This window comes from Mesoplodon densirostris, chromosome 3 (genome assembly GCF_025265405.1).
Source record: "Mesoplodon densirostris isolate mMesDen1 chromosome 3, mMesDen1 primary haplotype, whole genome shotgun sequence".
In the NCBI taxonomy this organism is placed as follows: Eukaryota; Metazoa; Chordata; class Mammalia; order Artiodactyla; family Ziphiidae; genus Mesoplodon; species Mesoplodon densirostris.
In genome coordinates this window covers 114,645,299-114,665,701 of record NC_082663.1, presented here as the reverse complement: position 1 = coordinate 114,665,701, position 20,403 = coordinate 114,645,299, and the positions used below count along the sequence as shown (strand labels likewise).

At 38.3% G+C, this 20,403-nt stretch overlaps 2 protein-coding genes across 4 annotated transcripts in view; both read right to left on the bottom strand.

Moving 5' to 3' along the window:
* Positions 1-1,854: 1,854 nt before the first annotated feature.
* On the bottom strand, positions 1,855-10,978 carry CAMLG (calcium modulating ligand). The gene is made up of 4 exons (XM_060091947.1): positions 10,595-10,978; positions 8,574-9,034; positions 5,773-5,838; positions 1,855-2,475 (listed from the first exon to the last, which is right to left on the bottom strand). Exons 1-4 carry the CDS (start codon positions 10,899-10,901, stop codon positions 2,284-2,286), a joined length of 1,026 nt encoding a protein of 341 aa, XP_059947930.1. The 5' UTR covers positions 10,902-10,978; the 3' UTR covers positions 1,855-2,283.
* A 4,623-nt stretch (positions 10,979-15,601) lies between these two features.
* SEC24A (SEC24 homolog A, COPII coat complex component) overlaps positions 15,602-20,403 on the bottom strand; it is a 69,167-nt gene continuing 64,365 nt past the window's right edge. For all 3 annotated transcript variants that reach the window (XM_060093370.1, XM_060093371.1, XM_060093372.1), the window contains 2 exons: positions 19,154-19,257; positions 15,602-18,520 (listed from right to left, as the gene is read on the bottom strand). In XM_060093370.1, the coding sequence (XP_059949353.1) occupies positions 18,406-18,520; positions 19,154-19,257 (219 nt within the window). In that variant the 3' untranslated portion in view covers positions 15,602-18,405. The remainder of the gene's footprint in view (positions 18,521-19,153; positions 19,258-20,403) is intronic.

Sequence of the window (20,403 nt, the reverse complement as noted above, 5' to 3'; positions counted from 1 at the left end):
AATCTTAACCACTGGATCACCAGGGAAGTACCTCTAACTCCCTTTTTTTTTTTTTTTTTGCGGTACGCGGGCCTCTCACTGTTGTGGCCTCTCCCATTGCGGAGCACAGGCTCCGGACGCGCAGGCTCAGCGGCCATGGCCCACGGGCCCAGCCACTCCGCGGCATGTGGGATCTTCCCCGACCGGGGCACGAACCCGTGTCCCCTGCATCGGCAGGCAGACTCTCAACCACTGCGCCACCAGGGAAGCCCCCTCTAACTCCCTTTTAAGAGAACATATTCACGTGACAATTCTAACTGGCTTTTTGTGCCCACAGCATACTTAAGGTAGGTTCACAGCATTTCTATGTCCTTGAAGAAACTACTTTTATCTATTAGCAGAGGTGAAAGAAGTAATTATAGTCTACTATGTCTCCAATACATCACTTATTTAGCAAACTGCCCTGGCTTCCAAAGCAGATTTTGATTCTAACTAACCTAGTTCTGAATCTCATAACCCTCTTGCTGTTTTTACACCAACTATGTGTACACACATCCGTTTATACAGCTAATAAGACTAAAAATCTACTGCTCAAAGATGTCGCCTCTCAACGACCATCCTTTGTTGTTGGTTTTTTTGGCTGCACCTCACAGCATGAGGAACTTCCCAGACCAGGGACGGAACCCGCGCCCCCTGCAGTGGAAACACAGAGTCTTAACCACTGGACCACCAGGGAAGTCCTCAACAACCATCCTTGTCAATCTAGTTTTAACTCATAAACATTTCAAATCCCTGAAATTTCTAAGTAAAAAAAATTCTTCTTAATTATTCCGAACGCTAATAAACCCGCATTTCCATTTGATATTATTCAACATGCTTAAGCAAATACTCATGTCTTCTCTTTGAAATAAATTTGATAATGACCTACAATTACTAAAACTTTTCATGTGTAAAGTGACAAAATGGAAGAAATAAAATGTGCAATTGAAAACCCCTAGTGTCTTCCCAGGGATTGGGGAGAGTGTGACAAATTCAAGAATACTATCCAATCCTCTGGATATTAGATTTGTATGGAATTAGGAAAAATGTGTGCTTGTAATCTTACCCTAAGTCAAACGAATAGACTTAAATTGTTATACTTATTCTCCATCACTGTGGTTCAAAATAAAAAAACTTTGTAATAAAAAAAAGTCTATATCACAAGAATTAATCAAACAGATGATACAAAAAAACTAGGGAAATGTAATACCAAGTGATAAAAAACTTATGCTTTATACTCTTTTAAGTCAAACCTTCCAAATATGACAGTGTTACCACATTAGTTAAAAGGGTATTTATGCTATTGGGTTGAATACTTCAGTCAATTCTTCAAATTCCATTTTTATATCTCATCATTCTATGCTTATTGCTTAAAAAACATACTTCTGAAAATCTAATACTTAAAAGTAAAAATTTCCAATTCTGAGTTTGGTAATAAAATTTTTCATAAATTAAAATTAATAAAGATTTCATAAATACTTTTTAATTTCACATGTATGAATCTTAATCATTTCCTCCATTAAATATGCTGGAATAAAAATTAAGATACTGGGGCTTCCCTGGTGGCGCAGTGGTTGAGAGTCCGCCTGCCGATGCAGGGGACATGGGTTCGTGCCCCGGTCCGGCAGGATCCCACATGCCGCAGAGCGGCTGGGCCCGTGAGCCATGGCCGCTGGGCCTGCACGTCCGGAGCCTGTGCTCCGCGACGAGAGAGGCCACAGCGGTGAGAGGCCCGCGTACCACAAAAAAAAAAAAAAAGATACTGACTCAACGAGAAAAGATAAAATTGGCTACCTTATTCAGCCCTTACAAGTTAAAATGTGCAAACTTAACACTAGACAATTCAATTTCTTTCATTTTATTTTTAAGATGGCTCCATTTCTCAGGACAGAACAATACAAATACAAGATTCAGTCCTTGGGACTGGCTGAGACAACATTCATCTGCTCTCCTAAAAGCACTAGCTCAGCTCTCAAAGAGGAATTACAAATCTGAGAAGTTAGGGAAAGGTGTAGACTAGGAATTCTAATTAAACAAGAAAAGTTGATTACTGACATTGGTACTCTAATCTTCGCATCAGTATTAATACAAACTCAACCCTTTCCAGTCAGGGAACCTGCCATTCCATTCCTAATCAAGTGGTTTTAAAACCTCAAAAAGTAAAAGAATTTCATAAGGGTGTAAACCAATATGCTTCCTTTAGAGTCACTGCAATATAGAAGAGAAATTTTTTTTGTAAGCTTCTCTTTCTGAGTTCTGCAGGCTTCATGGTACTTCAGAGCCCCAATAATCAAGCAGTTCATGACAAAAGATAAAAGTGAAAAAGTAGACACAGAGATCTGTGAAAACTTCGCCCATTTTGCTATAAGTATCCATTGATCGATTTATCACTTCAGCAGGAATTCCGGATAACAGAAGCGCAGCTGTTAGTACTGTTGTCTTTATCTTCTTTTCACCCTGCATAGAGAAAGACTTCAATAAATCTTACAGCTTTCAGAAGACTACTTAAGCTCTATAAAAACATCAGTGCTGCTATTTTTGCCTAACTGATTTCAAAACTGTTAATGAAGTTTCGAAGTATCAATCAATAATATACGAAGAAACATTTAATATGTAAAGCATATAATATGTAAAGCAGCAAACTGCTAGGCAATAGGGAAAAGACACCATTCTTGCTATCAAAAGTTTTTTAAAAGTCTTATCTTGGAGGCAAGACATAAATAATAATTTAAGATACATACAAAAGCTCAAGACAAAGACAGGAAAAGCATTACTAGACAGGACATAAATAATTGCTAAATGAATGACATGGATGACGTGTGCTATAGTGGCTCAAAGGAGACAGAAATTACCCCAGGGTTTTACGTATAAGTAGAGCACAGGGAAGGATTTCAGAAGGAAGTGGAATTAAAAACAGGCCTTTAAGAATGAGCAAGATTAAGATGAGCAAAAGTGAGAGGATAAATCTTATTGTAAGGTTAAGTCTCATGACAACAAAAGTCAGAAGAGTGATAGGTGTACTGGAGGGCAGTGAATAATTTGTAACAGAATCAAAGGAACATTCTGTAGAGTCAGCCCTAATTGCCATCCAAAGGAATTCACATTTGTTTACATATGCAGCAGAATATCACTGAACATTTATTTCCTAATATAATTTTCTAGTCTCATTCTTTAAGAGATTCAAGGCTGAATTTTCATTTAATTTATTGATTTGGTATCACCAAATCCAATCACATGGTTCAAAACATTTTAAATGTAAAAAGCTATAGTTACCCAAGAGAAATCAAAGCCTATGTCCACAAAAAAAACCCACTCAGGAAAGTTCTTTGTTGCTTTAGACATATTAACCAAAAACTGGAAACAACCAAGACGTCCAGCAATAGGTAATTAGACAAGTTAATGGATACACTCACTCAATGGAGTATTACTCAGGAAAAAAAAAAAGAGAGAGAGAGAGAGAAAGAGAATGAACTACTTATGCACTCAACAATATGGATGAATATCAAAAGTATGAGGCAGAATGAAAGAAGCCTTGCACAAAGAAGTACATACAGGAACGATCCCATTTAAAATAAGTTCTAAAACAACCAAAACTAATCTACAGTGGGAAAAAGAAAATCAGACCTTCATGGTGCAGGGGTTGGGACTGCCTGGAAAAGGACATGATGGAACTTCCTGACAGTAATGCTCTAAATCTTAAAGGATTTGGGTTTCACAGGTTGTCAAAACTCATTAAATGGTATAATAAACACTTGAGCATTTCACTGTATGAAAATTTTACCTCAAAATAACGAAAAATAACCATAAAGAAACACTGAATTGTATATATATATATATATATATATATATATATATATATATATATATAAACTGAAATGTGTAGGGGTTAAATATACTGATGTCTTCTTCATCTATAACATACTTTGAAATGCATCAAGAAAAAAAAGATGTATTAAAAAAAGATGTATTGAAAATGGATAGAAAATTGGGTGAATATATGATAAATATAATGAAATGTTCACTACAGAATCTAGGTGGTAAGCATAAACGGGTGTTCACTGCACAATTCTTTCAACTTTTCTGTTGAAACCTGTTAACAACAAAATGTTTTGCTGAAAGAAAATTATACAGTAATCTCCCTTCCTTTTCTCTCCCCATTTACCTAGTAACCGATACACACTCTATCACAAATAACCACTGTTAAAAATTTCATGTAATATTCTTCCAGAGTTTCTTTACACATATACAAGCAAAATGAAATACACAGGATTTTCCTCCTTTTTACAAAAAAAAGGAGTATACTATAGATGCTATTCTGTATTTTTATACCTTAATATTTCTTGGTTAGCTTAACATTATCAGTACATGGAGACCTTTATCATTCTGAATGGATAGGCAATAATTTTTTTTGACTAGTCACTTATCAGTAGACATTTAGGTTGTTTCCAAACTTTTGCTATTGCAAAACTAAAATCAATGTTTCAAGGGTAAATTTCTAAACAAATGCTTTAATTAAAATTACATTTTTGGAGGAGATCAATGAATATACATCTATATCATAAAAAAGTTTTAATTAAAAAATAAAATTACAGGGCTTCCCTGGTGGCACAGTGGTTAAGAATCCGCCTGCCAGTGCAGGGGACACGGGTTAGAGCCCTGGTCCAGGAAGATTCCACATGCCGCGGGGCAACTAAGCCCATGCGCCACAACTACTGAGCCTGCGCTCTAGAGCCCACGAGCCACAGCTACTGAGCCTGCATGCTACAACTACTGAAGCCTGCGCGCCTAGAGCCGGTGCTCCACAACAAGAGAAGCCATCGCAGTGAGAGGCCCGCAAACGGCAATGAAGAGTAGCCCCCGCCCGCCACAACTAAAGAAAACCCACGCACAGTAAAGACCCAATGCAGCCAGAACTAAAATAAAAAATTGATAAATTTATTTAAAAAATAAAATAAAATAATAAATTAATAAATAAATAAAATTACATACCTTTCTTTACTCTTTTACTTTGTGGATTTGACTATTTGACCCCTCAAAAATATGTTTCAAACCCATTAAACACACACATGAGGTCTATCAGTGCATTACAAATGACTAAGCAAACAGTCAAGTAGCCATTTTTCAGCAAAAATCTCACACAAAAACTCAACTACACAAGTAAGGTTATCTTCTCTACTGGCAAGGCAAGTTCCATAAAACTGTATAGTATAATTGGAGTCAAGCTGACCAGATAAACACTGATACTCCCCATGATTCTGCTCTATAAGTAGGGCCAAATATTTCTTACAAATATCAGACCCTTGGCATTAAAGATAAAGTGCACTGTCATTAAGTGTTCAGTAAGGAGCACAGTAAGATAACTGAACCCATTTTTAAAATAACTTCCTTTGTTAAAAACAAAATGTATTACTAAATTTACTAAGTAACTAAGTTGAACACTTTCTTAGATAAGTACTATTCAAACTCTGTCATGAGGCTTTTCCCCTCTTCCATGGTGGACCAACATTTTTGTAAAATATGATAAAAATGTTATGGCAATGTCATATTGCTATACAAGTTTCTAATTACTTACTTTCTGAACTGAACTTATTACAAACAGAAACAAATAGTTTGAAGATCTGCACTTGTGAGCCAATCACTCTTTGAATAGCACCGATTCAGACCATAAGTATAAATAATTTTAAGTTCTTAAAATCATCTAGTTGTTAATTATTCTAAATATATCACCATAATTCAGAAAAAATTTTAATTTACCTTAGGAAAATATTTGTATAGTCCCATGTATGCAAGTTGTAAAGTAAGAAATGGAGCAAATATGGACTGTGAAGACAGAAGATAAAGTTACATATTTCCAACATAATCATTCAAATCACAATAAATCAACAGCAGTTATAAAATTCCAAGCAAAAAAACTGTAATAAAATATTTAATTTTAGTGGCTGAAAGGATTCTTGTTTCTGCAAAAGAGTGACAAAAATAAAGAGATTTGATTTCCTTAACATAAAACATGTTTCTCAAGTCAAGTCACATTCTTTCAACATTCCCCAAAATTCCCTCTCTCTTAAAAACTTATCTTTTAAATAATTTAAAAGGCAACTTCTCAGCGGTGATTGATGTATAATCATCATGCAGTAACATCTCTCTCATCTAGAGGTAATTAACTGACAGTTTGAAAGCATACCTAAAAGGCTCAATACTCAAAAGAGGTGCCATACATACCTCACTCACACTTCGGGGCAAGAAATGAATTCATCTCTGGCCCTCAAATGACGAGGTGTTTTTATTATAGATAAAATAGCTTGGTTATCTCACTTCTCACACAATAAAACAGAAAAGATAAAAATAATACCTAATTTACATTTATTTCTAAAGTTAAAATAGGGAGTGAAGGAGCAAATATTACTAGATGGAAGAATAGTGAGAGCAGTGATTAATAGCTGAAAGTCTGACAGCAAAAAAAAAAAACACCCAGAAAGCCAAAAAACCTCACACAAAATGAGGCACAAAAATAGGACATAATTTTAAAAGCATGGAAGTACAGAGCCCTTTAGATAAGACAAAAAAAGTAGCTATACATCTCACTAAATGCTGAAAGCTATGATGCCAATTTATCATCAGAAAAAAAAAACTGAATCTGTTCAACAGATTCTCTTTAAGAAAAAACTGGCATAAAAATAGACTTTTAGGGACTTCCTTGGTGGCGCAGTGGTTAAGAATCCACCTGCCAACGCAGGGGACACGGGTTCGAGCCTTAGTCCGGGAAGATCCCACATGCTGTGGAGCAACTAAGCCTGTGTGTCACAACTACCGAGCCTGCGAGCCACAACGACTGAGCCCACGTGCCACAACTATTGAAGCCCATGTGCCTAGAGCCCATGCTCCATAACAAGAGAAGCCACCATAACAAGAAGCATGCACACCACAAAGAAGAATAGCCCCCACCTGCCGCAACTAGAGAAAGGCTACGTGCAGCAACAAAGACCCAATGCAGGCAAAAATAAATTAATTTTTTTAAAAAAAAGATGGGAATTTCCATTAAAAAAAATAGACTTTTAAAACCTTTTTTTCTGGGCTTCCTTGGTGGCACAGTGGTTAAGAACCCGCCTGCCAATGCAGGGGACACGGGTTCGAGCCCTGGTCCAGGAAGATCCCACGTGCGAGGAGCAACTAAGCCTATGAGCCACAACTTCTGAGCCTGTGCTCTAGAGCCCGTGAGCCACAACTACTGAGCCTGCGTGCCACAACTAGTGAAGTCCGTGTGCCTGGAGCCTGTGTTCCGCAGCAAGAGAAGCCACCACAATGAGAAGCCTGCGCACCGCAACGAAGAGTAGCCCCCGATCGCCCTAACTAGAGAAAGCCCGCATGCAGCAACGAAGACCCAATGCAGCCAAAAATAAATAAATAAAATAAATAAAATTTAAAAATAATAATAATAATAAAAACTTTTTTTCTTAATAACATAAACCTTAATTATCTGAAAATTTACTTATGTGGCTGGTACTTGGTAGGTATTCTTAAAATGTCTACTGAATGGAAACACCTCAAAGAGCAAGACACTGTTTTGCTTTTCTTCTTTCCTCCACATACCATGAAACAAAAGGACCAATAAATCCCAACTTTCACTGAACAGCCATAGCATATGAAGGTACAACAAAAATGGACTGCTCCTGTGATAATACTACACTATAAAATGCAGAATGCCTTCTGAACCATAAAAAAATTACATCACATCCAGGACCATAGGAACTGCATTTTAATATTTCAAATTTGAAAAGTGGTAATTAATATCTCTACATATGTAGGTAATTTACCCTTTGCTTTTGGAATCAAAGTGCCTGGGTTTAATGCCAGCTGTCATTTAGTAGTGTGACCCTGGACAAATGATTTCACCTCTCTGAGTCTTCATTCCCTCATCTATAAAGCAGATTCAAATGATACCTGGTTCACTAGGGGCAGGACAGGAATAAAGATGCAGACATAGGGAATGGACTTGAGGACACCGGGAGCGGGAAGGGTAAGCTGGGACAAAGTGAGAGAGTGGCATGGATTTATACATACTACCAAATGTAAAATAGATAGCTAGTGGGAAGCAGCCACATAGCACAGGGAGATCAGCTCAGTGCTCTGTGACCACCTAGAGGGGTGGGATAGGGAGGGTGGGAGGGAGACCCAAGAGGGAGGAGATATGGGGATATATGTATATGTAGAGCTGATTCACTTTGTTATAAAGCAGAAACTAACACACCATTATAAAGCAATTATACTCCAATAAAGATGTTAAAAAAAAAAGATACCTGGTCCATAAGGATGAGGTTAAATGCATTAATATATGTAAAGCACTTAGAACGTTACTTAGCATGTAGAAAGATTTTAGCAATTATTATCAGGCTCTGTATTTAACCAGAACACCTCATTCTATACCTAAGGCGAATAGCAGTTTATAACACATCTCCAAACATCCACATGAATCTGGTAAATATTAAGTTACTGTTGGCAATGAATCTTACAAAAGCACTCATTATTATAATCAATTTGCATTTTCCACTGTTTCTTACCAAATATTTGCAAACAAAAGCTCTGACTCCAAAGGCAAGAAGAGCACATCCCACCAATCTAAATATTCGAAAAGAGTCAAATTCTTCAGTTGTATTTCCATCCTCTTGGTTGGGTTTTTCACTAATCAACTGTTTCCTTAGCTTCATTGCTTCTTCAAATCTGGAGAGGTACTGTTCTAGGCCATGGCGAGAACCCCTCTGGGCAGTGTCTGCTGTCAGGTCTCCTCTGTTGCGCTGCCGGAGCTCAAGGCTTACATCAATACTGCACTCAGGAGGTTTAATGAAAGAGTCCAATTTGTCTCCCAGCTGAGTCCCCTTTACCTCGGCCACACCACTCTGCTGGTCAGTTGTTCCTGTACTGACCGAATCACCCAGCACTACTCGCTTTGAAACTGAAGGAATGGTGAGGGAGTTCAGCTTATCACTGTCCTGCTGCTTTGATTTTGTTTGGCTTTCTTCTTCTGAGAAAAGAAATTTAGAAGCTTTAAGTATTACATACTGGCAAACACCTTTCTTATTAATATTTAAAAATATGCCACTAGAGCTAGAACTTCACAGCCTCTCAATTTAATACTGATTCTTCATAAGACAAACTAGTTCCTTCCTCTACACATTCAAAATGTCAAAAAGAGCATTCCTTCAGAGGATATACCCCAAACTTTGGGGGTAGAAGATAACGCTACTAGACAAACTGGGAAAGACAGTTAGGGATGGAGATTTTTTTAAATCTGTATTTTTAATATTATATTTCTGAATCCAGAGTCCTGTCAGCATAGGGTGTGGCATATACTACAGCTACGGTTTACGTAATCCTTCTACTGTAATCTGGCAGCCATTAGCAGGTATTTAAGCAGTTTTAGGATGCTGTTCTGGTTTAAAACAAAACAAAGGGGAAAAAAACCTTTAATGACAGATAAAATAAAAATTTCAAAGCAAAATAACAAAGTAGAAGCTTTAGGAAAGAATAAATATTCTACTATTAACCATTAAAGGGGAAAATGTGTCTTCTAACGATTGTTCTAGAATTTGAAATAGGGCTCTTACCTCTCTTGGCAGTTTTCAGTCACAAACCTGTAAACTGTCTAAAAGTTCAGAGCTATATATCTAAAGCCCCACAGAGCAGAAGTCACAAGGATCTAAGGAACATGCAATCAGTGACTAAAGGCCAAATATTAAAGGCAACGCTCAATGGAAATTTAGAGAACACTAGCTCATATCGAGTGTTCAGTAAATATTCACATGAAAAAAAATTTTAAGAAACTCATTGTACATGTCATTGGGGGAGAAATGAGGAACTCTCTTCAGTGTTAAATGCAGTTCCTGACATCACTCACATCAATCTCAGCACACTAGGAGATAAGGCCTCAGATGGGCACGTCCCACTTGTTGGGTTTCTAAAGAATGGTCCCTCCAATTTTTTTCACCTGTTTAAGAAGGCCTGTAGATGACAGTGTAGAGAGCACCGAACACAGACACTAGGATTTGACCGTAAGAGTCTCTGATCCACGTAGGAAGAACCAGGGGGCAGTTCAGTAAAGACAAGCTCATGGAGGCCGACAGAGTTACAGCAAAAGGCAAAAGAAGATACAAGCCAGGGAAGGCACTGGAAGGGAAATAAAGGCAGGCAATCCCGACGGGCACAATAGACAGAGCAGTCTGGGGATAAAATGTGCGCCCTTCAAGAGAGGCGAGGGACTGGGGAAGGAGGAAGGGGGCCGTCTCAGGGTAACTGGGCAGAGGGCACCAGGGCAGAGGGTCTCAGGAGCGAGAGTTTCGCAGCCCGCGGCGGAGGTGGGGACAACCTAAGGGCGGAGCCCCCGGAAAACTGAGGAAAGAGACTAGAAACGTCGTGGGGTTAAGAAGAGAGAACTGGGGATATCATCAAAGGGACGGGGCCAGAGGGGAGGTCAGAGTGCAGGGTTTGGTCAAAAAGGTCAGCAGGGTGGAGAAGGGAAAGGAAGAATGATCCCGAAGACTCAAAAGGGATGGGCAGGAGACTGTGGGGAAACGGAGGTTCTCACCGGCGCCGCTCCCCGGCCTGTGAAAGCCCATGATTCGGTTGATGCGCTGTTCCGAGTTCATGAGCAGCTTTCTCCGCCGCAGCTCGGCCCGACGCTGGGAAGCCGACAGGCCTGAGCCCGCCGGGGTCCCCGGCCGGTCCCCGCTGTCGGTAGCGATGGTGACCGGCTCCATCTTGCCCTCCACAATCCGGGAGTGGTGACGGTGACAGCAGCGGTAGCCGCGGCGACGAAGACTCCTGGCCGGGCCGCAAGGCAAGCGTCCCTCTACCTCTGTGGACCCGCCCCCTTCCCTAGGGCTTGGCCGCATATGCAGCCTAAGCACGCGCGCCGCCTGACGGGACCAAGCGCGAGCCTTGCGCCGCCATCTTGAGTGAGGGCATCGGTGGACGCCTCAGTTCCTCCCGCCTGGGCTGGCCCTCGTTGCTCCTCTCCCCCTGCCAGCGGGACCCGGTGGCGTTCCCTCGGAAGTGAAGAAAACCGGCACCTAGCCTGACGCACGGAAAACGTATGGGAGCGAGGAATAAACTCTTCCTACCTGGTGCCAGGAAGCAAAATGGAGATTGCAGCGGCAGACACTGGTTTCCAGTGATCTTCTTCGGCCTAGCTTATAGGCTTCGGAAATGCGTAACTCCGAGAGCGACGCTTTAGGCACCCTTGCGGTTGGGATTTGTTATTGGTGCTGATTGCTCATCTTCAGCAGTGCTACTACCAAATACACACCTGGTTCGTTCCAGGCTTTCCTCGTGTCTTTGTTCAAGACTTTCCCAGTGAAGCCTTCCCTTTCCGTTCTACTTAAATTGCCACCCCCTCTCAACACTCATTCTCCTTATGTGCCTTTTCTCCTTAACAGTTATAACCGACTCGAAAGCTGAATGTACTTCTTGTGTTTATTATCTGCTTCTTACTAAAATATAAGCTCCATGAAGACAAGTAATGTGTTTCGTTCACAGCTACAACTCCTAGAACAGTGTGAGCGCTTAACAGGGTTGCCTTATCCATTAGGCCATGGTGAGGGCCCACAGTAGGGGCCCAAGAAAATGTTTTATTTTGAATTTTTTTTAATGGAAGTATAGTTGATTTACAATATTGTGTTAGTTTCAGGTGTACAGCAAAGTGATCTGGTTATACATATTGACATATATATGTACATGTCTATGTTCTTTTTTTAAATTATTCTTTTCCATTATAGTTTGTTACAAGATATTGAATATAGTTCCCTGTGCTACACAGTAAACCCTTGCTGTTTATCTATTTTATATATGGACGTGTGCACCTGTTAACCCCATACTCCCAATTTATCCCTCCCTTGCCCTTTGGTAACCATGAGTTTGTTTTCTTTGTGAATCTGTTTCTAAATAAGTGCATTTGGGCTTCCCTGGTGGTGCAGTGGTTGAGAGTCCGCCTGCCAATGCAGGGGACACGGGTTCGTGCCCCGGTCCGGGAAGATCCCACATGCCGCGGAGCGGCTGGGCCCGTGAGCCATGGCCGCTGAGCCTGCGCGTCCGGAGCCTGTGCTCCGCAACGGGGAGAGGCCACAGCAGTGAGAGGCCCGCGTACGGCAAAAAAAAAAAATAATAATAAGTGCATTTATTTGAATAGTTTTTTAAATGAGAACAAAAGTGTAGTAATAATTTTTGTATAATGATGAATCCAGCCTGGATTGTAGTCATTCTCATACTAACACAGTCATAAAATATAATTTTAAATATGCTTTTATAGAGGAAGGAGCCCACGAAAGCAAAATATCTACAGCCCACAAAAGTCATAATGCAGCCCTGGTGCACAGTAATGACTAAGTGAATGAGTAAATGAATGAAGGAATTGAATCCCTTGTCAACCCTTGCTGAGAGGACACCATGGCCAGTTCATACCTGAGGCTGCAGGGGGTGAGGCAGCCTAGTGTGTCCCCTGCAATGAAGCCTGCTCAAAGTCAGCAAGTGGGTGAAACCCTGCTTAGATAGAAGGTAATAAAATACTGTTTTTAACTGTTAGTCATCTGACCCTGTCTCAGACAGAAAAGGATTTTGAAAAAAAGTGTAAAAACAAACAGCAACTTATCTTTTGGGTTCAACAACCTAAGGAACTCAGATATAAACACTGAACATTCCCCCTTGATTGGATGATAGCTAAGTATCAGGGACATGCCCTAGCTAGTAATTTTAAAGCATTAGAAAAGGTTTCCCTGCATATCTGTACAGATCTACATCTCTGAGGCCCAGACTGTGCCTTAAAAACTTCTACAGTTGAAATAATTAAGTACTAGTAATAAATGTGCAGAACTTGATGTGGTAAAATCCTGATGAGTCAAGACCAAATACAGTCCAGGGTAAACAAAAGATTTTTTTCACTTGAGATAGCATATAGAAACCAAATGGATATTTTGATTCTTTAGATAGATGTGTTGATGTATGATGGCTGATGGAGTCAGGTAAGAATTTAAAGTGTCAAGATTTCATATTACATGCTTACTTATTTCTGGGAAAGCATTTCCCTATGGGGTTTCCATAGTTATTAAATTTCCTTGTGCTTCTCAGTGGTATATGATTCCTTACTAAATGATGTGCATACTTAACGATTCTTGTCTTAATTTCCTATCTCCCTCACTATAGACTTTACAAGGGCAAGCCCACCTCCATCTCTTTTTCTTGTGTGTGTGTTACCTTTGTCTCGTTTTTTTTTTCCTTTAAAAAATTTTTTTTAATTTTTTTTTCCATTTTTAAAAATTGACCACTTTGCCCCATGCTTAGCACTGAGAGCACTAGATTAAATTTACCTGAATAGTTGCAGAAATTTTTCTTTTGTGCCAAATCTTGGCATTTTCAATGTTTTTTTTTTCTTCAATGAGTTTTATGTATATATATATATATATATTTTTTTTTTTTTTTTTTTTTTTTGCGGTACGCGGGCCTCTCACTATTGTGGCCTCTCCCGTTGTGGAGCACAGGCTCCGGACGCGCAGGCTCAGCGGCCATGGCTCACAGGCCCAGCCGCTCCATGGCATGTGGGATCTTCCCGGACCGGGGCACGAACCCGTGTCCCCTGCATCGGCAGGCAGACTCTCAACCACTGCGCCACCAGGGAAGCCCTATGTATAATTTTTATTTGATCCCAGCATTGTTTAGGGAGGTTAATATTAATACTTTATTGACAAATTGTAGCTACAAACTGACAAATATGTATGAACATATTGAGTCATAAGTAATAAAAGTAGAATTCAAATTCTGGGGTTAAATATAGACAGTAAGTTCATGCTTGGACACCTCTCTACTACACATAGCAATCAGTAACAGTTAAAAACATAAAGGGAGGGACTTCCCTGGTGGTCCAGTGATTAAGAATCCGCCTTCCAATGCAGGGGACGCGGGTTCAATCCCTGGTTGGGGAACTAGGATCCCACATGCCACAGAGCAACTAAGATCACGTGCACCGCAACTAAGACCCGACGCAGCCAAATAAATAAATAAATATTTAAATTTTTAAAAAAGGGAAAAAAAAGAAATAGCTGGCCCCAAAAACAAGAGAAACATCTCAGCAGATCAAAGTATCAGAAACAGCACAGTGGAGCTAAAGTCAGGTGCCTGTTGGGCTGCAGATCCAGAAGCAGGCAATGGTAGCACATTCTATGTGTAAGAGGACCTGAAAGTGCTCCACGTGAGACAAAGGGATGAACAGGACAAACTCACTGCCTGAGGTCTGCCCTCCCTGAAAAATATCCAAAATATCATTTCTATTGGACTTCAGCTTAATAAACAGAGAGGCAGAAGCGAGGGCAACAACTAGACTTACCACTGTTGGTGACTGGAATGGTGATATCCCCAAACCACTGCAGGAGCCCTAAAACACCTCCATGAGCCCTAGTTTTGGGAAAATGCAACTAGAAAACCCATAGACAGGGAGGGGGAAAGCTTGGACAGAGAGAGATGTGCTAAAATGAAAATAACAACCCTCCCAATCAAGTAAGCCTAGAAACCCAAATTCTAACAAACATGAAGAAATACAACATTTAAATTCTGCCAGCCAAATTAAAAATTGGAATTCACTCCAGAAAGAATTTTATAGAACAATTTTAATACATTATTGAACAAAATAGGCAGAAATTAATCAAAAATAGAGTTAGTTATACAAATATAAAAATCAATAGATGAGATTAAACTCCAACTGGACGTAGTCACAGAGGAATTAGTCACAAGAGGAATTCTGGAGACTTCCCTGGTGGTCCAGTGGGTAAGACTCTGCACTCCCAATGCACTCCCGGGGCCCGGGTTCCATCCCTGGTCAAGGAACTAGATCCCTCACGCATGCCACAACTAAGAAGTCTGCATGCTGCAACAAAGAGCCTGTGTGCCGCAACTAAGACCCGAGGAGCCAAAATAAATTTTAAAATAAATATATAAATATTTTTTAAAAAAGGAATTTTGAAGGTAAAAAAAGAGGGAATGACAGAAGCAAATATTTTAAGAGAAAATATATGTCAATTATACCTAAATTTTAAAAATAAATAAAAAATTTAAAAATAACAGAATTTTCCAGAATTGAAGATAGACAAGGATCTCCAGATTAAAGCATGCTCTGAAAAGTAAGCAGCGTAAACAATAAACTCAGAGTATTAAAACTATAGAATATTAAGGATAAAAGAAAAATCTTAGAAGCTAACAGATTATCTTCAAATAAACAACAATTAGACTTACAGTAGGCATCTTATCAGTAACAAAATGGTCCACAAGACAGTGGAGTAGTATCTTAAACATATTGAGAATAAAAAAATTGAAAACCCTTTCAATCTAGAATGTTAAACCTAGCTGTTCTTGAAGAGTGAGCATCCAGAATTTGGATTATGACTTCCCAGACACTGACTCAGGTTTAAAGAACTTTCAGCAATAGTTTTCCATTTACTTAATTTGGGTGCAAAACATAGCACTACTCAGCGACTGTCAAGTTATTCATACCAATTTAAATAACTAATCACAGTATGTAAGCTCTTTCAATTAACTTTATTGAATAGCCAAATTGATAAGTTAGCACAGTTCAAACGGTTATTTGCATGGGTTACAAATGACATTTTTTTTTACAGCAATAAAACAGTGAAAATTACAAACTGTAAAAAGGAAGACATCTTGTCTCTAATGTTTCAGAGGAGCAAGATTTAACACAGCACATTGAAGATCAATACATTTTTGAATTTGAAAACAAGAAGAATTTAATGTTACAATATTATACACTACTTTACAAAATTAAAATTTCTATATAAGGATTATATTTGTAATAGTTAACGAAATCTTGAAATCACATTTGGTGGTCCCCTAGATAACAGCTGTTATTCATCTTTGATTAGAAGAAAATCTTTTATTCCAATTATTGTAAAACAGTCTATTAGACTCAATATATTACATTAAATTAAAACAATAAAATATATGCAAACTAAAATAAATGCTACAGCTTGAGGGAATATTAATGTGCCAGACTTACAGAAATGTTATTTTAAAAATCCTAGAAATTAGAAAAATAGAGTACTTTTTATGGTAGAACTGCCATGCTCAGATTTAAATACCAAGATTGCCCTTGTCAGTTATTTTAGTAGTTGCAGATCTGTAGAAAATTCAAGGATCTTTCATAATTTACAGCTACAATAAAAAAAATATGGCATAGTGTAAATATTAGTTGCTTTACATCAAAAAGTAATACATGATGAGATAGCAGGTAGTGCCCTAATTAAAAAAAAAAACAACTAAACAACACATTTAATATTGCAAAAAATAATTTCTTCATATCAATATCTCCAAAAGTTTCATTCATTCCCGCATTACTGGGAGAACAAATATTGTGAATCCTTACTAAAGTTATGTTTTTTATGACCTGGCTATTATAAAATTATTCTGGATTGCACATGTTATGCAATATCTAAAATAATTTTTTAAAGTAAATTTGTGTAATACACTAACAAAGCATGTTGTAATAACAAGAGTCATACCCACTTAGGGATAAAAGTGAGGCACAAGGAAGATTACTGTCCCTAAGAGCACAAACTTTTCCCTCTGGAAGATTCTTTACTACTATTAAAAAAGAACCTACAATATCAACATTTAAAATTCACATTATGAACAGAATTTTAGTTATTTTAAGAAACATCAGTGCATAATAATGACTCTCAGTTTCTTCAGAAGAGGGGAAAATATAAATGTATTCTAACTAGCTACAATTTGAAAATTGCTTCCTAATAAATGAAGCAGCTTTCAGGAAAATTTCCAGTTCAATGTACCACTTGCATACTGAAAATAAAGCTTAACACTGCTTAAGGGAGATAATATTTTTATAGAACACAATTATTTTGATCTTGCTGGCAAGCAGTAGTATATACTCTAGTGGGACCTGTTTCTTCCCTACCCCAAAACAATTTAGTTAAAGTCAGCTCATATTGATGTAAACCTGAAAGTTACTATTTCATTGGTGATCATATGAGATCAAGATTGTAAACACATTTTTCTAACCCATTAAAACAAAGAAACAAAAATCTTTTCATCAAGTACTACTCATGAACAACTTTTACTTTAAGAAGTTCATGTAAGACAAGATGAATCTGTGAAAACTGGACCAAACTCTTTTAAAGATATTCTATCACAGCATTTTAAACATACAGATGTATAATTTACCTATTTGTAAACAAAATTCACTGAATAGTTTTGACTATAATATTTCTCTGGCCAAATCAAAAAAGCAGTTTCTTGAGCATGTTCAGGAATCAAGTTTCTTTTGTAATTTTCATATATCAGATTTGTGTAATCTTAATATCCACTAAACCAAACAGTGGCATTCATGCTTTAGTTTTTAATATCCAAGAATAAATCTTATGAGCAGCTTCCAATTTAATTATTAAACTCCTTACAAAAATGTTACTGATGCATTTGAGACACCATTTAAGAAACCTTTAATTTCTTTCATTCATACTCATTTCACCAATATAATGCTTTTATTATATATCACAGAGCAAAAATGTACCAAATAAAACCCACTTAAAGGATCAAGATAACTAAGTTTCTCATCTCCTTATTATCATTGCCAGTCCCAACATATTTATGAAGGCAGCTCAGATTCTTTTCACTGCAGAATAAGACAGTGTGTCCAACCAAGTCTTCTGCAGGCAAATCAGAAAACCACATATAGTTTTCACTTCAAATCAGGGACTTTGTTCTTCAAGTATAGAGAATACTGACAGATTTTAAAGCTTGACTGTATCACTTCATAGTCTTCTCAAGCTAGACTAGAGTTAGTTTACTCTAGTTTTAGTTAACATAATGATCCTTTTGCTTCCTTAAAAAAACAATTGTGGGGGAGGGATTCTAGTTTTCCAACACATTATTTACTTAAGAAATTTTTTGATTTTAAAAAGATCACTATCAATAGATTTGTAACTTCCCTGCAACATTTAGTCTTGTGAGGTTTTAAATGTAGCAGCCAAAAATTCAGAAAAAAATGAGAAATATACATTTGGAACACAGAAGTCTTTATTTTTATAAAACGTACTTTGCCTCTGCAATACTGTCTTGTTTCAATCCATAACAACTCAAACATAATTGGCAGCAAAGGAAAAAAGGTATCCAATCATATGTAGATATATTTTGATTTGAAAAATACAGTATTTCAGAGTTGCATGTTTGCTGTGTTCCTTGATTTGCTATAGTTTGTTGAGATCACAGTGAGAACATATAATCGTCACATTAGTCCACAAACCTAATAGGAAAGGAAAGTATTACACATTTTCAGGTGTTCTGCATTATTGTAACTTTCCTTAGAAATTACTAAGTATCTTCATTTGTTCACTTATTCACTTGCTGTTGTATATGCAAGAGGAATTCATAATATGATAATGCAGATTCTGTTCTGTCTTCTACCATGTTTTGAAGGAAGTTTGCTTTCATTGGACTCTCATCCCTTAGGAATAAAAGACAAATATTTACATACCTTAGACAAAATGTAATAGTAACATAAACAGTGGATTTGTCACAAAGCTTTTGACACACATTTTGCTAATAACTGGATATAAAGCACAACTTAGTACTATTTATTTTTTTTATTATTATTTTTTTTTGCGGTACGCAGGCCTCTCACTGTTGTGGCCTCTCCCGTTGCGGAGCGCAGGCTCAGCGGCCATGGCTCACGGGCCCAGCCGCTCCACAGCATGTGGGATCTTCCCAGACCGAGGCATGAACCCGTGTCCCCTGCATCGGCAGGCGGACTCTCAACCACCGCACCACCAGGGAAGCCCAGTACTATTTATTAAAAAAAATTTTTTTTTTCTATATTCTTCTGAAGAGTTTATGGGAATTCCCTGGCGGTCCAGTGGGTAGGACTTTGTACTTTCACTGCCGGGGCCAGGTTCCAACCCTGGTCGGGGAACTAACATCCTGTAAGCTGCTCGGTGTGGCCAAATCAATCGATCAATCAATCAATCAATAAAGAGTTTGCTTAAGCAAAAGGTCACACACATTTGAGTCACAAGGACTCAAAACAGGTCCTTGCAAGGCCAAATTGTTTCACTATCAGTAAATGACAAATTCAACTTACCTTATTACATAAAGTATTGGGTAAAATGGTCTCTGTTCTCTAAGCCAAGAGATGAAAGCTATTGTTCTGGCAGATTCTGGTGTATCAAGTTCTGGAAGGTCTGTCTATTAAACAAAAACCAGCAACACCCAACTTATTCTAATCATCTACAGTGTTTTTCAAACTTCATCTTGTATATGAATCACCTGGGGATCTTGCTGAACTGCAGACACTGATTTAGGAGATCTGGGGAGGAGCCTGAGATTCTGCAGACCACAGTTTTCTAGTAAGGGGATGGAAACTTCTTAAAGGGACAGATAATAAATATTTTAGGTTTGCAGGTCATTTGGTCTCTGTTGCAATTCTCAACTCTGCCACTGTTCCACTGAAGTAGCCACAGACTATGCATTATAACATCTAGAATTAACTGATCCATTTAGGCAGTTATTACAAATATAACCATTTCTTATCTCCTCATTACTTAAAATGCCTAGTCATCCAGACCAGCCATTAAACTACTGCTTATCCTAGAGAGAATCCTGACGTATATGTCTCTTAAATATATACATCTCCTAATGACTTTTTCTTTTTTTTTTTTTTTGCGGTACATGGGCCTCTCACTGTTGTGGCCTCTCCCGTTGCGGAGCACAGGCTCCGGACGTGCAGGCTCAGCGGCCATGGCTCACAGGCCCAGCCGCTCCGTGGCATGTGGGATCTTCCCGGACCGGGGCACGAACCCGTGTCCCCTGCATCGGCAGGCGGACTCTCAACCACTGTGCCACCAGGGAAGATCCCTAATGACTTTTATAAATGAAGTTAAACCCAAAAATATGAAAAGATGCTGACATAAAACATATTCCAAAGCTGGTAACAAACTCAGAGTTGAAACTGAAAAATATGATGTGAAATAAGACCATGTTATAATTAATTCTAACTTTAAAATTTACAGCTATCCAAATGGTAGTTTCACACATGCTTTCTCATGTGTTATTTCAAATACTCCTCCATAAGCAATAGCATTCTTATTTTACAAACGAGGCTTGACCAGGTGTGCTTGCAAACCTGGTCAAGTCAAGGTTAGTGACCTGACCAAGGTCACAGAGCTAGTGACAGAGAGTCCACTATTACATTCTCCAATAATCAATATAAATCCAACTGACACTGGTCACAAGTCATTTGCTTGTGTGGAAATTAGCTTAGTTCTTACTCCAAAGCAGCGGTTAAAAGGACCCTGCCAAAGAACAATGAAATCACTTGAAAAAACACAAAAC

Bases quoted from the DNA above. Each gene is read 5' to 3' on its own strand.
- CAMLG (XM_060091947.1), bottom strand. From the start codon at position 10,901: ATGCGGCCAAGCCCTAGGGAAGGGGGCGGGTCCACAGAGGTAGAGGGA. The intron at 5,839-8,573 runs GTAAGAAACAGT...CTGTCTTCACAG, and splicing joins CTTTTGTTTGCAAATATTTG to TCCATATTTGCTCCATTTCT. The intron at 2,476-5,772 runs GTAAATTAAAAT...TTCTCTATGCAG, and splicing joins TATACAAATATTTTCCTAAG to GGTGAAAAGAAGATAAAGAC.